General features: G+C 44.0%; 1 protein-coding gene across 1 annotated transcript; it reads right to left on the reverse strand.

The window, feature by feature from the left end:
* Positions 1-4,689: 4,689 nt before the first annotated feature.
* KIAA1024 (KIAA1024 ortholog) lies at positions 4,690-17,177 on the reverse strand. Its single transcript, XM_011938394.1, has 3 exons — positions 14,832-17,177; positions 9,876-10,130; positions 4,690-4,887 (listed from the first exon to the last, which is right to left on the reverse strand). Exons 1-3 carry the CDS (start codon positions 17,127-17,129, stop codon positions 4,690-4,692), a joined length of 2,751 nt encoding a protein of 916 aa, XP_011793784.1. The 5' UTR covers positions 17,130-17,177.
* Positions 17,178-17,789: the final 612 nt, after the last annotated feature.

Raw genomic sequence — 17,789 nt, forward strand, 5'->3', positions numbered from 1 at the left:
TGAGCCTCTATTCCCATCTCATTGGGAGGCTGAGGCAGGGGAATCGATTGAACCTAGGAGGTGGAGGTTGTAGTGAGCCGAGATCGCAGCACTGTGACCATCCTGGCCAACATGGTGAAACCCTGTCTCTACTAAAAATACAAAAATTAGCTGGGCATGGTGGCATGCACCTGTAGTCCCAGCTGCTCAGGAGGCCGAGGCAGGAGAATCACTTGACCCCAGGAGGTGGAGGTTGCAGTGATCCGAGATCACGCCACTGCACTCCAGCCTGGTGACCGAGTGAGACTCCGTCTCAAATTTTAAAAAAAGATATATGCAAGAACATTCATAGCCCAAATTGGAAGCTACCTGAATGCCCATTCAATGGTAGAAAGGAAAAATAAACTGTAGTACATTCATAATAAGTTAGTGAAATAAGAATGAGAAAACTGCAACCACACAGAACAAAATGAACATCTCTCACAAACATCCTGCTGAAACAGTGCAGACAGACACAAAAGAGTAGATACTGCACAATCACTTTTACTTAAAGCTCAAAAACAGGCACAACTAATCTGGAGCCTCAGAAGTCAGGATGGTGGTTTGTCTTTTCAGGATTTTAACTGGAAGGGGCATGAGGGAGGCTTCTGGGATGTTTAAATGTTCTGAGACATTTTTGCTCTAGGTGCTGATTACATGTTCAATTTGTGAAACTGTTCAATTTGTGAGAAGTCATCAAGCTGGACACATGATCCTTACATAAAACTGAACGCTTATAATTTATGCATAAAATAAAATCTCATGGCAAGATATTTTATATTTTCTTCAGTTTATTTTTGATTATATTTGGAGAGGCCAATTTTACATGATAGCTTCAAACCAATCATTGTACATTAACCAAATTTTACACAAGCCATTTGAAAAAAGATCTAAAAATGTGCTTAGTTATTGGTATTATATAACATTTATCAAGCACCAAGAGTGTGCTGAGAGCTGTACAGAACAAACAGAAAAGACACAGTCCCTGCCTTCAAGAATACCCATTCCTTCAGGATCTTGTACATAAAATTTCACCTTACATTCCACACTCTTTTATTCATAAGGCATAAATAAGGAAGTTTGTTGCATTTCTCATTGTTACTTAATAAATATTTAATACCCTTTTCCCCAATTATATGAACAATTATTCGTATCTTTGCCTTTAAATACAAATTTTCATAGTACAATATACAGTATATACTGATTTGGTATTCACATAATTGACCACAATATTCTTGCAGGTTGGTTATAATATGAAGCATGTTGAATTTCAACATTCACAGACTTTTATACTACTTAACAGAATCTTTTACTGTTGGCAGAGCTTCTTCTGTTTTGTTTTTTCTATTAAGAAAAAGAACCAACAAATGTGATGTCACTGCTCTTATCTTGATAACTTGTAAACAAAAACAGCACTGCCTTGATTCCAATAAGGGTATCAGAACTATGGCACAGATATTCAGAACAGTGATATTTAGCACGTCTATTAAACTAGCCTTGCAGATATCAATCACATAATTGCATGCCTTAAAATACTAACAATTTATGATCAGCTAGTAATGGATGATGTACGTATGATTTACCTTACTGTATTTGCAGTTTAATGAAGGGGATACTGGTGTAAAATTTCTGAAAAATATGAGTGGGAAAATATTTTTTGCTTTTCTGCAAGGCTGTGTTCAAAACAAATTCAGATTAGAAGATGAAATGATTATGAATTTAATCATTGGTTAAGGATATTTAATTTCAAACTAATCTGTTAAATAATAACATTTTATTACTTTTAAAATGCCGGAAAAACGAAGTGAATTTTGATAATGTAATTTTAGACTCAGGTACAGGAAATTACCCTTTATATAAAAATGCCAGAGTATGGTAGGAGATGGCACCCAGTATAGTAGAGAGGCCCGTCCGTATGTCACCTCTGGGGAGCTCATTGCAACAGGAGGTGATGGGCAAAGATTAGAGGGATGGATAGATGTTTCCTCCTAGCCAAACTCTGTCTTGCTCATTCTGCAAACTCACGGAATAGAGGAGATAGGGTGAGTCTCAGGGTCAGGGAAGGAAGGCTGGGGTGAGCTTGGGGTCAATGGCAAGAAAGGCTCCAACTGTGAACTTTACCTTCTATCTATCCCAAGACCCCAAGCATCCAGTAGCTCCAAGCCATAGTAATGATTCATAACCTCAACATCAGATTTGGTATTATCAGGCTGAGGATGACCCCTTTCCAGAGAAACCCACCTTACTTTTGGCCTCCATTGTCCAATTTCCTGGATTATTACCAGGTCTAGATGTTGCCATTATTCGACAACAATGTTGAGTTGAATTTTAAAGCTCCTTAAAGCTACTCTGGACTCAGAGCAAGACTGAATTTCTCTGACTACCTCTCCAGCTATGGAAAGTATAGAAGAATATTCTACAGAATCCTTTCATTTTCAAGCCTGAGGTGTGACTTATAGTCATGCCCTCCCAAGGTAGCTAGGGATATGCCCAGATGGGGTCCACTAGGAATAGATTTAGCCAAGGGCAGTGGAAAAAGTGGTTTGGTCCAGCCTCTATGGTCCCACCTGTCAAAAGGAAGATTTGGGGTGGATTTGACTAGATTTTTCTTATTCTGGGTAAGTACATCTCCATTCTTCTGCAAATCCAGAGCAAGAGGTTGGGAGCTACTATCTCTGATGCTCTGGCACTTAATCTGTGATAAAGAGGAGAATAGTGGGGCTAGAATGTGGTACAGAGTCTTACTGGTTGAGGGATTAGGTGGAAAGGCAATGCCCAGAGTGGTAACCTAGTAGTCTCTTTGGGGTGAAAGAAACAACCTTATGTAATATGCCCCATTGAAAACAGAGCACCAAAGAGTATAATTCTGATGACAGATAGTAACATATACATATTTTTTTATTTTCAATTATAAATCCTTAGTTTTTCATACTAAGGCTTAAGTTTTCAGTCACTGAAATTGAAAATCCATACATAAACATGATAATACAAATAGATAACATGAAGACTTCTAAAAATAAAGGTTTACTATAGATGAAAACATTCATCCCTCACTTGTTAACATAATAAAATTAACTGTCTACCCCTTAATGGTGAACAACAGAATTAGACACAGCAAGCTAAGCATTATTTGGGATTTTTCAGAATGGATGCTAGACTCCTATTGCTTTAAAACTTGAGATGCTCTCAAATCTCTCTTTTAGAAATTTATTATATCATACAGAGTGATTACACTTGCTACCAAAATCTATTTATATCCCACCTTGTTATCAAAAATATATATATAAGGTAGCTAGTTTCTGTCAATCCTTTTTTTCTTTAACCTGTAACAACACACTGGAATCAGATGCTGATAGGGATTCTTTCTGTTCCATTATTGGCAAAGCACCATTCAGCAGATGGAGACAGATCAAATTTGGATGAAATTACAACAGCTTCTTTTACACTAAAGAAACCTCGCTCTCAGGTTATTTAACAGAGAAGACAATAAATGAAAATCAGGTTTTAGATAGACATATAGATAAGTGGTTAAATAGATAATATTTTTTGCACTGCTGACAAGTATTCAAAACTCTGCAGTAGGTGTTGGGGTAACTGAGAAGACCTCAGTGCCTTTATTATTATTATATTATTGAACAAGCTTTCAAAATCTTTTTAAAGCCATTGAAAATGGCAGATATTAGTGGTCCATGAAAACCATGGTTTACAGATAGAATGTCAATGTTTAGCCATTGTCTCTACTCTTCAAGGCACAAGGACAAGTTCCAAACTCTTCAACTCATGTATGAGAGGCAGAGCATCTGGTACCACCAGGAGATAGAAAATCAAGGAATAGAGCCACACACCAAAGCAAGAACAGGAGATCCTTTGGAATGGCCATGATTTTCAAATACTGACCTTACATTGTTAGCAAGAAGCTCCCCTACACTTTGGATTGAGGACGGGAAGGTCTCCTGGCCTGAATACCTTGGCCCATCATGCAGTCTGAGCATACTTCATTCCACGCCTGACTTGGTAGTCCAGCTCCTTCTTACTCCAAGTGCAAGGAAGAAGGTCCAGAATGTTTCCATGAAGATCTGCAGTGATGCAGACATTCTGTCTTGTTGATGACAAAAGGGCAAGAATGAAACGTCAGTAGCCCTTGATAAAAGTCGACAGAGAAGTAATACCCTTTAGGGACGCACACCCTGTTACTTCACCAGCAATGGTCTAAGAACTTTATGGAAAAGAGAACCCACCCTCTTTTCTTCTTATGTTGCTACTTCCCCTTAGTTTCTTCTAAAGAGGCATGTATTAAATATCTTCTGTATAACTTATTTCCCACCATGAAACATCATCAAAATGGAAAGAACCCAGTTAATCTTCCTTTTTTGTTGTTGTTGTTGGAATATTCAATTTGTATTTATTGATAGTCCATTATGTTCTTTTGGTAGGAAAAGATATTGCACTTCTAAAAATGCATCAGAGTGTAATTGAGTCAAAGCTAACAGGTAGGTAGATTTCTCCCTAGAATTAGGATACTTTCTGAAAACCACCTCATTCAATATTTGTAGAACTGCCTCCATGATTTCATCTCTATTTCAATAAATTGTTGTCTCACTGCTGCAAGATTCTAAAATACAGACGACAACATCGGTAGTCATAAGCTGTACGTAAGGTTGCATTCTTAGCTCATGATTTCATTGTGCAGATGGGCACGACAATAACGAGGATGACGGTGCATGCCGCAGCAGCGATCAGAGCAGCTATCTTGCAGACCTTGGCTCGTCTGAATTCGGCTTCTTTACGTTTTAGTAATGAATCGTATCCTGGAGTATAAATGTCTTCCATCCAGTACTCTAAATTGTTTGGGTTTAAAGATTCTTGCGTCTAAAAGCGAAGAGAAAATGTTAGAAATACAGTGAATACTTGAAATCAGGTCAAAGACGTCCTGACAGTCATCACTCCTGAAGCACTTAAGTTGTCTGCAGCTGGGAGTTAGAGACTGTGTTGCATAACACTGCCCCACCAGCCCCTTGCCTGAGGTGGGCTACCACAGGCTCATCCCACATATCACAGATTGCATGGGCCCCTCCCTCACTAAAAATGTCGTGTTGGTTTTGACACAGAGAAACCCAAGGGTCTTTCATCTGTAAGCAAGCAAAATGGGGCTGAGATGAGCAAGACTCTAAACTTCAAGGGCATGCAACCAAGAACACGCGGGCCCCTCTGCAAGGGAAACAAGGAAAGTCACTGAAAAATGCTTTCTTCCAACAGGCTCTATGAACAGATCTGCTTGAAACAAGGCCATCATAGCACTTTGAAAAGCTTCTACTGAAAAATCAAAGGAACCTCCAAGATGAGCAGTTCAAACAAAATATAAAATATTTCAACTTCAACCATTTATCTGAGCAGGTCATGCCACTGCTCAAAGTCAAGGTCTACTGACCCCATAGCAGACTGTTCCCACCCCAGACCTGCCTTGGCAATGGATCCAGACTTGGTACAGCTTCCCCCAAGAGAGAGCCCCCACTGACATCTGTCTGCTGATCTCCCCAAGATTAATCAACTGTCATCAGGAGAAATACCACATTTAACCTGCATTGCCTGTGAATCCTATTCCACGTTGACAGTTAAAATCTATTTCCATGAAGAAAGGCAGTGTTCTCATTTTATGGCAAGCATTTAATAATATGTCACATAAAAGCAACAACACATTGCAATTCCAAGTTAGGCCATTTAAGTCTTTGAAATGCAAACAAAATATCTATTTTGAAGATTTTCTTAGATTGTTTTATGCTCATAAACATGGGCACATTAAAAATTATTCATACACATATACAAACACAGGCCCGAAAAACAAACCTTTCAAAGTTTTAAAAAACTCAGTTGTACCATTTATTGATGGAACAGTGATGATTCTAATGCATGCTAGTAATTCTCTGCCTGACCTTCTAGATTCATCCTGTTTTTTTTCCATCTTGCTCTGTGCCCCTAGGAATATAAACTACATGGACACATCATGGGGACTCCCCTGCCTTCAAGCTCCCATGGGAAGCTTGAACAAGAATGAAGACAACCAATGAAGACAAGAAGAAAGAGAGATTGAGGTATTTATTCCCCCACCTCCCTCCTGGCTGGGCTGCAGTTTGTCAGTGGCCCAGCTCCTATTGGACGCCTGCTGTCAGAGCTGTGGGTCTCAGTGAATTTCAGAAACAGCCCCTTTCCCTTGGCCCTTCAGATCCAAGGGTGGCAACAGCTTCCTACCGGTGCTGGTCTCTGGGTGCTTCACCAGCTATTGTAAAGAGTCCCCTCCTTAACTACCCCTTTGAGCACGCCACCAGCCTGCTGCCAGGACACTGACAACCTGCAGGCCCTGCCCCCCCAGGCTTGATTATCTACCTGTTGCTCACAGTCATCTAGCACACAGCTAGGCACACTATGGCCTGCAGGCCATATCTCACCTGCCACCTGTCTTTTTACAACCCTTGAACTAAGAGTGATTTTTTTCCATTTTTAAATGGTTGAAAAAAAATCAAAAGAATAATATTTTATGACAAGTGAAAATTATATGAAATGCAAATCTCAGTGTCCAAAAATAAAGATTCATGGAAACACAACCACTCCTATTTGTTTCCAAATTGTCTATAGCTGTTTTCGTGCTACAATGGCCGAGTTGAGCAGTTGTAAGAAATTATAAGGCCCACAAGGCCTAAAGGATTTACTATCTGGTCCTTTACAAAGAAAGTTTGCCAGCCCCTGTTCTAAGACATGCTATACGACACTGTACAATGGAAAGAGAAGGGGATCTAGGCATCACAGAAAATCTTCCTGGTCCCTTCCCTCACCAAGGCAAAATGTTGAGAGACTGCTATTTAATTCCTCAAGTTATGTGGAAGGCTGGAAGGTGGTCCTGGACACTCAGGGCACCCAAAATAGAAACCAAGACACTCTCAATGTGGGAAAAGTCCTTATTGTACAGAGTGCTCTGTCCAACCCTTCAGCCTTTGCAAGAAACTCCTGCTACAGCATCCTCTGCTAGAACCCCAGGAGTCTCTTCCCTGAGCTTCCCAGAGCAGTTCCACTGCTGCCGAGCCCTGACTGTTGGACCGCCTCCTCCTCCTGCTTGAGCCGCCAAAGCTCTGCCTGCCACAGGCCCTTGGGACCAGTCTGCTCTCCTTGGTATGAAAACCTGAAAGCCCTTCAGCAATTTAATAGACACTAAAGAAAGGAGAGATGGACCCAAGATGGGCATATTTTGCTGGAAGACTGGTCTGCAGAAGTGGGTAATGTGCCCCTAAAGGCTGGGAGCTGGTGGAGGGTCAGACCAGCAGCCCTCCATACCCTGGCACCTGGAAGTCAGGCTCAGCACACTATGGGTAAAACAACCTGCTCTTCTTCTCAGTCATCCTAGGGCTGGCCCAGAAGCCAAACAGTGTGTAAATAACACATCAGATTTTGTGCTTTATTCCCTCTGGCTCAGACAGAAGGAAACTGGCTTCCTTTCATAGTTATATACACTATTATGGGCTGGGATTCAGTGTGTGGAATAAACTATTTTTAATTAGTTTTTTCAATAACTCTAAGCTGTAATCGCATCAGGTAGAAGAGAGGTAATACTGAGGTTTCAAGGGACACAGGCGAATGTATGCAGTTATTAATTAGCCCTGGCAAACACTGGAAAGAAGAACAGGGTTTGCACCTTTGCCTATGCCCTCAAGTGGGAACCACTGATGGCAAATGTACATCTCAACACAAAGGAGCTCTGGGAAGATTGTCCAGATACCAACACTGCCCTAAGACTGTACCCGAGTATCTGCAAAGAGATGAAAAGAAAAAAGGTGGTACTTGCTGCCTTCACCAAGCTCTCAAGGTTGGCTCTTTTTTGCTGTAAACACCCTCATACAGCTATTGAACTCTCTACTTCCTCATATTTTATGCAACTTGATACTCTCTCCTTTGCACTTTTAAGTAATGTCACCTAAAGCTCTATAATCCAAATATCTGTTTTTAATTTTTATAATTTTATCTTTATGCTTATAAACATTGGTGCACTAAAAGCTCACATATCTGTAGGGGGAAAATCTTCCAGCTCCCTCCCTGCAAGCTTTGCAAAGATGTTTCTCAGTCTACGACTCACCTAATTAATCAAACTCTTTCAAAGTCATCCAGTGATACTGGTGAAATACTGATTATTCCGTTGCTTGAGCCATTCACACCTCCAGGTCCTTTCTGACCCCAGCTGCTCTTGGTATTCTAATTCCCACAGATCGAGGTATGACACCCATAGCAGAGCTGCACAGGGACCTACTGGAGGGAGAATCAAACCTCTCTCTAGCCTCCTTGCCCACAGGAAGTTGACAGAAGAGGGATTGACCTGAAGGGTCAAGGGGTGTGCAGTACAAGTGGGAATGTAAAATGCATGAGGTAAGAGGGGTGAGGAGGGGCTCAGGGTTGCTCCTGATGCCCCCACAACACTCACTGTCAGGGTCTGGCCAGAGCTGCCCCTTCCCATAATTGCTGTCATTTAGGGCCCAACAAACAAATGTCATTGCAATCATTTTTTTTTTAACAACATAAAACTCCACTAAACTCTTAACAATAGCAAAATGAAATGGCAAGGAAGTTGTAGAAGAGAAAGAACATGAGACTTATTGCCAGATGGTCCAGTATGAATTTAGACTTGTCTGACCTGGGGCAAATTATTGAGCTTCCCGGGGCCCTGATTTCCTCATTTGTAAACTGAAGATGGTCATAACAATTCCTGCCTCACAGGCCACTGTGCCTGGGACTGAGAGACTGTAGAAAGCACTATGCAAAGTTGATTGATTTCAGCGTCATTGACCAGCCCCCAAGGGCCTTCTTTTTCAGTGCCTACTTGATGCCAGGTACTTTAAATATATTATTTTTAATTCTTACAATGACTCACAAGCTCGATATTATTATGTCCATTTAACAGGTGGAGGGGCTGAACCTCAATCAGATGGAGTGAATGCTTCTGGCCACACAGCGAAGGAGTCCGGGATGAAAACCCAGTGCTGCCAGAACACGGTCTTTTCTCTCCACCACACTGTACCTCCCACAGCTCTCTTTGTTCTAGAGCAAGGCCACTTCAGGGAAGCCTTGCCATACTGATCTCCACAGGCAGCTCTCACCAACTGTGCTTCACGTGCATGGTCATTCCGGGGCCTGGGCGGAACAGGCACCCCTGGTGCTATGGCCTGGCTGCCTACAAAGCTAAGTGCACAGTTGGGGACAGGGTGCTTCCTTTGTTCCTGTGGTGATCTGGAGACATAGATCAACCCAGTGTGAATGGAACCAGGCAGAGCTGCCCACCAAAATAAAAGTGTGGCCAAAACCCAGCCCTGCCTGTGGGTGAACAAAAAACATGCCCTCCAGCCACAACTGCATTCACAGAGCTTCTGGGGATGGCTCTTACCTGGGGCTGCTCCGTATGGAAACATAATCCATAGCTTGGCTCCCACAAATATGCTTATCCCACGTGCTACATATGGAAGGAGAAATCAGCTTGTATTTCATTAAACAGTTTGGCTCAGGTCTTGTGAGCAAATATTAGAATCTGCACTTGGTACAGAGTCGTAAATGCATCGTTAGCAAATCAGATGGCCAATAAAAATATACATAAATAAATCAAGCATTCCTACCGCTAAATGTTTACAAATAAGCAAAACAATGATCCCCTTGTTAAAAGTCTCTTCTGCTCTATGATTTATTAAAGTTCTGAATTCCATGTTGGGGGCCCAGGGAGTTGGAGGGTGTGGAAGTGGGCTGGTTGGTCTAAGCCGTCCGTGATCCATTCCTGCATTTGCCAGGGCACAGATAGGCTTCCCCCCACCCAGGGACAATGAGAGGCTCACCTGCAGGTCCAGGGCTGTCAGCTTGCCCTTGTCGCTCGCATTCCGTGCATACTCCTCAATGGTCCAAGAAGTTTGGCCCCGCTTCACCTCGGCCAACTCAGTCAGCCGCATGTCTGTGTACAGTGGGTTGCTCTTCATGTGGGCCTTGAGGGAGGCAGGGTAGGGGTGAGGGCTGAACACCTGCTCCACCAGGAAGCCGTCTTTGGGCTGCTTGGGCAGTCGGTGCTGTGGGGGAATGTCGTACTGCCTGTCTGCCTGCAGAGGGGCACAAAGAAGTCCAGACAAGTGGCAAAGATGCCCTTGGATTTCACAGTGCAATTGAGCAGCCAGCAGCTTTCCTGTAGACATCCAGGTAGCAAAGTACAGTTACTTCCAAGCAAATCGAAAGTGTGAAAACATAGCCATGTTGGGGGAAATTGTCTAGGAAAAGCTTATGATCATAATGTTACTAATATAAACTAACATTTCTGTGCCAGAAAAAGGTTATTTAATGGAATCTTTATGCCATCACTACCATTGCGAATCCCCATCGTACAGGTAGGAAAACGGAGCCCAGACTCAGTAACTTGCCCCAGGCACACAGCTAGTAAGGGGTGGAGCTAGGATTTAAACCTGATAATCTGGCTTTAGAGAGTCTTTAACTACTGATATTAATGCCCCCTCTTTCTTTTACCGTTTTGCATGGGGTACAGATGAGTAAAAGATACGGGTCCTTTCTTCAAGGAACTCGTTGAAAACCCTGATGCTACACTGCTTCTTTGGAAGGAAGAAGCTGAGTCAGAAAGCACGTGTTGAGAGCCTCTACTGATTTTCCCAGACAGCAGATGGGCCCCTGTCAGAAGGGATATGGCCTTCAGAATAAGAGAGCAGTCTGGGCAGCAGTGTGGAGGTAGGAAGGTGCCTAAAGCAGGTGGCAATAGTTTATATTCTGAGTCACTGAAATGCAACCCAAAGGTTTCTGCTCTCAGTATACCTGTCCTAAGACTAGGTCAGTGCTCATTTCTGTGACCTCTTAGGACTATGTCCAGACCCTTGGCCAGCACTTGTGCCTTTGAACTATAACCACTTGTTTGCCCGTCTGGCTCCTCTGCTAAACTATGAGTTCCTTGAAGGCAAGGGATTGTTTTGTTCACCTTTTAATCCCCTTCTCCAGCAAGATAATACCACCAAGTAGAAGACACTCCATGAATATTCATCAAAGGGTTAGAGGCCAATTATATGTAGTCATGTATATGGAACAGAGAGCAAAGAAGTTGTGTATCTCAGTAATAGCAAGAGAAAAAGGAAAAAAGAAGAATGTGAGTCAAGCTGTGTGTACAGAAGGAAGAGAAGGAGAATGTTTAGGTGTGATGCGATGAGAGTTGATGTGCAAGAACGTGGTGGGCACATGTGGTGTATGTGTGTGACTGTGTGGCTTATACACTTGCATAGGGGCTGGAAGCACACGTGGTGTATGTGTGTATGTGTGTGAGTGTGTGGATCATACGCCTGCATAGGGGCTGGAAGCACACGTGGTGTATGTGTGTATGTGTGTGAGTGTGTGGGTCATACGCCTGCATAGGGGCTGGAAGCACATGTGGTGTATGTGTGTATGTGTGTGAGTGTGTGGGTCGTACATTTGCATCGGGGTTGGAAGCACACGTGGTGTATGTGTGTACCTGTGTGAGTATGTGCATCCTACACCTGCATGGGGACTGGAAACACATCTCCACCTACCCAACCCATTGGCTTTTACCCAAATAGAGCATAACATCTGGCTATTCCAGACCATCAAGACTGCTGACACTGACACAGAGAACACAGGATAAATCCACACAAGAAAATGAGGTTCCCCCTTATTTTCTAACTCATCAAAGCCAAGTATCTTCTAAGAGACTTCACCAGTTTTTGCTCATCACCACCACCCAACACTCAGAGAGCTCCTATTACACGCAGAGTCTGCACCAAGCTGGGAGGAAGGGTAGATGGTGATAATAATAACTACGATGGCAGCCATTGCAGGCATAATTGCAATTGACCAAGGGCTATGTGTCCACCACTCTGCTCAGCGCTAAACATGCATTGTCTTCATTTCATCTTCTCATTAAAATTCTGAGGTTGTAACTATTATTATCCCTAGTATGGATGTGGAAACTCAGGTCAGAGAGGTTAAGAGACTGACCCAACGTCAGACAGCTGGTAAGAGGCAGAGCCAGGATTTGAAACTGTTTTCACTTCTAAGATGGAAAGTTTCATTGCTGCCCATGCCTGTTTGTATCACTGAGTTTGTGTTCGTACTGGGCAGTCAATATATATACATAATACGCATTTTCAAAAAAAATTTGCATCCACTATGTCTGAACAAACAGGAGTAAGGGCTGGAGACCAGCAATAAGCCCTAGGAAAGCTTACAGAGACTTATGAAGTAAGGGGCCTCGAGGGGAACATAGGACTTAGATCAGTACGGGGGAGGTGGACCAGAGAGTCTTGGTGGAGGATTCATGTGAAGAAAAATCTGACAGTGAAATAGGACCTGGCCATCATAGGTGCTCAATTAGTGTTTACTGAATGGGTGACCAAATGAATGAGCATGGCTATTTTGAGGAAAAACAGGAAGACTCATCAAGGTAGAGCAGGGTCCAGTCAAGGTATAACAGAGCCTTCTGGTTGAGAAAAGGTACATGAAATTCATAGGGTTGTGAAGGCCTGACTAAGAAGTTTGCAACTCTTTGCAGAGGCAAAGGAGAGTCAGAGAAGAGTGGGGAATAGGGGACCCTGTGCAACCACAGAGAGTGGCATTTTAGGAAAGTGAATGCAGCAGTGGCTCATGAGATGAGATGGAAGGTGGAGAATGTGCCCAAGCATCCCCAGTAGGGGAAGAGCCTTGACTCAACGTAGAAGTGTAAATGGAAAAGAAGGCAGAGTTGCAAGAGACATGGCAGAACGCAAATCCATAGGGTCTGGTAGCTATGCTGGACAAAGTGAGCCCAAGAAGAGGGACCAAAGGGGCTTCTTCAGTTTGGAGGATTGCTACAATGCTGACCCCATGCTCACCTCTCCCAGAATGGAAATAGTGAGAGGGAACACTGGTTTAAAAGGAACAGAAAAGCCTGCTTTGGGAACTGTAGATTTTGACATGTAGACATGACATTTAGGGAAACTGGCCTTTAGCAGTTTGACATATGCAACCAAAGCTCCAAAGGCGGGCTGGGTCTGGTCACTACCATGGGAATCACCACCTCAAAGTTGGTGAGAGCCACAAGCCAGGAAGGAGAAATGAGGTTGCAGAAGGGGACAAAATAAAGAGAATGCATCCCCAGCATTAGCAACTTTGTGTTAGGCCTATCGAGCGGATCTGACTCAAGCTTGTGACTGCTCATTCCTGCTGGCTTTGTGAAGCTTTGACATTTGATAGATGGGCGGCATGGCTAGTTCAGTTTAACCTGATATTTCTACAGAAGCACCTAACCATTTGAGTTCTCTAAATGGTCACTGTTCAATGATATCTGAAACCCAAAGCACCAGAAACCTGGCCAGACCCTGGCAGCTAAGAGACAGTGACAATAGAATCCGAGCAGAGGACTGGACGTGGATGTCTTGTGCCCAGCATGGCAGCACATATCAAATTCTGGATTCTCTCCAGCACCAAATGTGGCAAGCCGCTCCATAAGGGCAGAGTGGTAACCAGCAGACACCAGAGGTTTCTTTAAAATCAGGAAAAAAAGGCTTCTTCTACTCCCTCCCCTCTTTGGACGCTGAACATTTCCTTAAAATCCAGTTTTCCAAGCTTTTCCTTTTCAGCACCATTTAAGGAGCTCAGCCTCCTCCCTGGCTTTGAATGTCTGTAGCCCACACCACTGTCACTCTCTGACAACACAGTCCTTGGAGACCTCAGGAGCAGTGACTTGTCTGTCCACTGACCTTCTAGAAGCAGGACATGGAATGGAGACAAGCAACACACTGAAGTTGTATCACCTTGGCCAGAAAGGGGTCACTATAACCCAGTTAGAATGAACAGGATCGGCCACAGGTCCCACAGAAACAAATCATCCGTACTGCAGGGGGTGAGAGAAAGAAAAGATTCAAGTGTATGTGTACACAATGATTCTAGGACTGAGGAAGTGAAGTCTGCTATAAATATGCAAAAGAACTGAGCTTATGTGAAAGAGCCTCCAACAAGCAACAGTGTAGAGAAAAAAACTAAAAAGGAAAAGAAGACACCAGATTAAGAATTGCTGTCTTTTTTTGAGACAGAGTCTCGCTCCGTTGCCCAGGCTGGAGTGCAATGCGTGATCTCTGCTCACTGCAACCTCCGCCTCCTGGGTTCAAGCGATTCTCCTGCCTCGGCCTCCTGAGTAGCTGGGACTACAGGCTCGTGTCACCACACCCAGCTAACTTTTTTACATTTTTAGTAGAGATGGGGTTTCAACATATTGGCCAGGCTGGTCTTGAACTCCTGACCTCATGATCCTAGTTATCATTTTACTTCCTAACCATCATTTTATAATGAAAAACAACTCATGCTTAAAAAGGAACATCACACATGCAATGCAGTCCATGAAAGGGATGTATTAGCTAGCACCCTTTTCAGCATTTTCCCTCGTGTACCCGACCTGCATCCTGCTATTTCAGAAAGGACAGGAAGATACCCTTGGTGATGCTTGCCTGGGCTGACACATTCCCCATTCTATGAAAATCTGTTCTCACACCACCTGTCCCATGAATCCCAACCCTACGTCCTGCTGTCAGCAACATCACAGCATGTGCTCCTCCTAGCTGAGGGACAACCTGGTGGAACACACGACCTGCCTATGTTGTCCTCTCTATTCCAATGTGAAAAGCCTGCCAAACCTGGAAGGATAATTGGCACACAGAGGACAGGCCTCTTGCCTGTTTAATGCCATGTTCAAGGCTTTGAAATGTGCCAGGGCTATGATGAAGCTGGTGCCTGATTTTGTGAACTTAAATTTAAATTACCTCTTTAGATTTCCGATGCCAGTCTTTATTATCTCCTGGGCCTGCGTCTTTTATCTCCTCCTCATTGAGGCCCACACGGTTGGTGTAAGTGATGGTGCGCCAGTCTCTGGGCGAGTTGGAGATGCTGGCGATTTTGGACTCCGTGGCACTGTTCTCCTCTGTTAGGGATCTAGAGGATGGCCTGGTGAAGAGGCTTTTTTTTAAGGCCTTGACCCGCAGGCTCTCACTGTTGCTCCCACTAGCATCAGAGCAGCACCAGTCAGGGTTGTTCTCCAGTTTTGGTCCATGGGAGCCACTGTGTGCACGGAACATCCGGGGAGAGGCACTGTCATCAGACGGAACCTCGCTTGTCAAGGAGTTCAGATCTATCTGCACACTCACCTTCTCAGGCTGTTGCATTTTCTGGTCCAATTTATTTAGTTTGCCCAAGACCTGGGAGATTTCCTCACGAACACCCGACAGGGATTCCAGCTTCCGTTCGATTTCGCCGATCCTGAGCACCAGTTTGCACACACTGGTCTTCAGTTCTTCTTCCGAGTGGTGGGTGTTTTCAAGCCGGTTACCCTTGTCTCCCTTGCTGTCGGGGACCCCATTGGCAATTTTGGTTAAGTTGTGCTCGGGGGAACTATCGCAGTCTGACTTATGGAGCTGAGACAAGGACCCTGTGCTGTTGTAGCAGGACGACTGTATCACTCCTGTGGAGCCACTGATGCTCATGTCATCAAGAAATCGGAAAATGTCACTGATGTCATCGCTGACAATTTCTGAGTCATCGTCTGAGTGCTTCATGGTGTGCCTGTCACTGTACTTGCCCTGACTGGAGGTGCACAGGTCTCTGCATTTCTTGGGCTCCAGCACGTGCTCAGTCTGGGTGCCCACGCTACTGGTATCTGAGCTGAGCTGCCCACTGGTGCAGTTAATGCTCTTGTCTTTAAACTTTTTGACTGGTTCCTGCTTCCCCAAGTCAACAGGGGAGGAGATCTCTTTAGATTTGAGCCCGTTTGGTTTTGCCGCATAAGCAATGGGGAGAATTGGCTGTTGATCCTTTGGCGGGAGGTAAGTCGGGCGCCTGTCTGGGGCTGGGAAATTGGGAGTCTGGCTACTGGCATTTGGATAGCGTAGCCTCTCCTCAGAGGGATTTCTATTGAAAAAGGACCGTTCAAAGTCAGGAACTTCCTCCGTGTTTAGGCTCCAGCTTTTGGCTGGCCAGGGAGTCTGCTTGTTGGGCCTCCCTGGATAGCGCCTGGCTTCTTGGGTTCCCATCACTGGAGTGGGCCCAAAATACGTAGAGGCTTGAAGGTCATCTAAGCTTTCATGCTTTGCTCGCCTTTTGTCAGGAACCGGGGAATACACCGGATTCAGGTACTGGCTGTTATAGGGCATTTCAAAGCTGTGGTTGAAGAAGGGTGGCTTGTGGGGCTCCTTTCGACTCTGGGGCTCCCCGTGCTCATTCTCTGCTTTGCTGACAGGGCCAACCAAACTGGGGGACACCGCCATCAAATTGTGAAAATCCTCTTTAAAGATATTCCTTTTCTGGACACAGGACTGAACCACAAATGGCTCCTCATTGGAAATGAAGGTTTCCTTGATGCTCTGGTTGATGGGCAGGGAGTCCTGGTCTGAAATGGACTCATTTTCTATGTTCATGGGGAAGTAGGTCCTCTGCATCTCACAGGGCTGAGGGCTGGTCACAGAGTATGGGGCCAGGGCCTGCAGCCTGTCCAGGGAAGCAGCACGGTTTTTCACCTCTTTGCTAACTCCCAACAGGAAGTTAGGCTCAGAGGCAGGGACAAACTGCGGGCAGTCCTTACAGTCCATCTTCCGGCACTTGGATGACTGCCTGGTGGGGTAGCCCCGGCTGAAAGACCTCTCACTCAGCTCACAGTTCAGGGGCTCACACTCGGCTGCATTGCAGATCTCTGTATCCGACCTGCATGATTCAAAGGACGCCTCCTTCTTGCGCACCTTCTGGAGACCCCTAGGCAGCTTCTCCTTGGCTGCCCCGCCATTCATTTGGATCAGGTTGAATATCGTCACAATATCTGCTGCCACCATGATTTTCTTTGATTGCTGGTTATTCACTGTGCATTTCATCTTGTCTTTGAATAGAGTGGCTGGAAAATTGGGATCGAGACAAGCCGTGTAGAAGAGCACACTTCTCAGTTTGGCAAGCTGCGACAGATCGAACCGGGCACAGAGAGATTTGCACAGGTCCTGATAAGAAACAGTATTTTGCTTGCTGTCCAGTTCCTCCAAGATCTTCACCAAGAAGAGGGAAGCTTCCTGATTGGTCTCCATGATTTATTACTTGAAAAGCTTGCTGACTACACTGAAACTTCAGGTCAGTTCTGTGGTGGCAATATTGAGAAAGAGAGGAGGAAAAGAGGATTATAAACACCAGTGGAGTTTGAAGTCAAGCTTCTTATAAACCGTATAAAGAAATACAAAGAAAAACATTTTAATGATTAAAAATGTAGTAAGGACAGTAAAAATATTCATAACATTCGATTTAGTAATTCCCTTCCTGGGAATCTACCTTAATGATCGATGATAACAATTATGCTTAAAGGTTTTCACTATGATGGCACTTATAATAATGAGAAAGCAAAACATCTTAAATATCCAAATAGGTGAATACTTAAACGTGTTATGATACACCATGAATTTTTACAAACATTAAAACTACATTAATGTACATTCTTACAATGGAATACTACTCATCAGCAAAAAAGAACAAACCACTAGTACATGCAAGGACAAGGATGAATCTCGAATGTATTGTGTGTGGGTGGAAGAAGCCAGAGTCAGAAGGTATATCCTCCACTGAATGATTCCATCTTAATGACATTCTAGAAGACAGATCAGTAGTTGCCAAGAGCTGGATGTGAGGATGTGAGGAGGGGGGTGGACCTCAAAGGGGCACAGAGAAGTTTTTCTAAATGATATAATTGTTCTACA

This window comes from Colobus angolensis, unplaced genomic scaffold (genome assembly GCF_000951035.1).
Source record: "Colobus angolensis palliatus isolate OR3802 unplaced genomic scaffold, Cang.pa_1.0 Scaffold172, whole genome shotgun sequence".
Classification (NCBI taxonomy): Eukaryota; Metazoa; Chordata; class Mammalia; order Primates; family Cercopithecidae; genus Colobus; species Colobus angolensis.

Bases quoted from the DNA above. Each gene is read 5' to 3' on its own strand.
- KIAA1024 (XM_011938394.1), bottom strand. From the start codon at position 17,129: ATGGAGACCAATCAGGAAGCTTCCCTCTTCTTGGTGAAGATCTTGGAG. The intron at 10,131-14,831 runs GTAATTTAAATT...GCCCCTCTGCAG, and splicing joins GGCATCGGAAATCTAAAGAG to GCAGACAGGCAGTACGACAT. The intron at 4,888-9,875 runs GTGAGCCTCTCA...CTTCGCTTTTAG, and splicing joins TGACAGCCCTGGACCTGCAG to ACGCAAGAATCTTTAAACCC.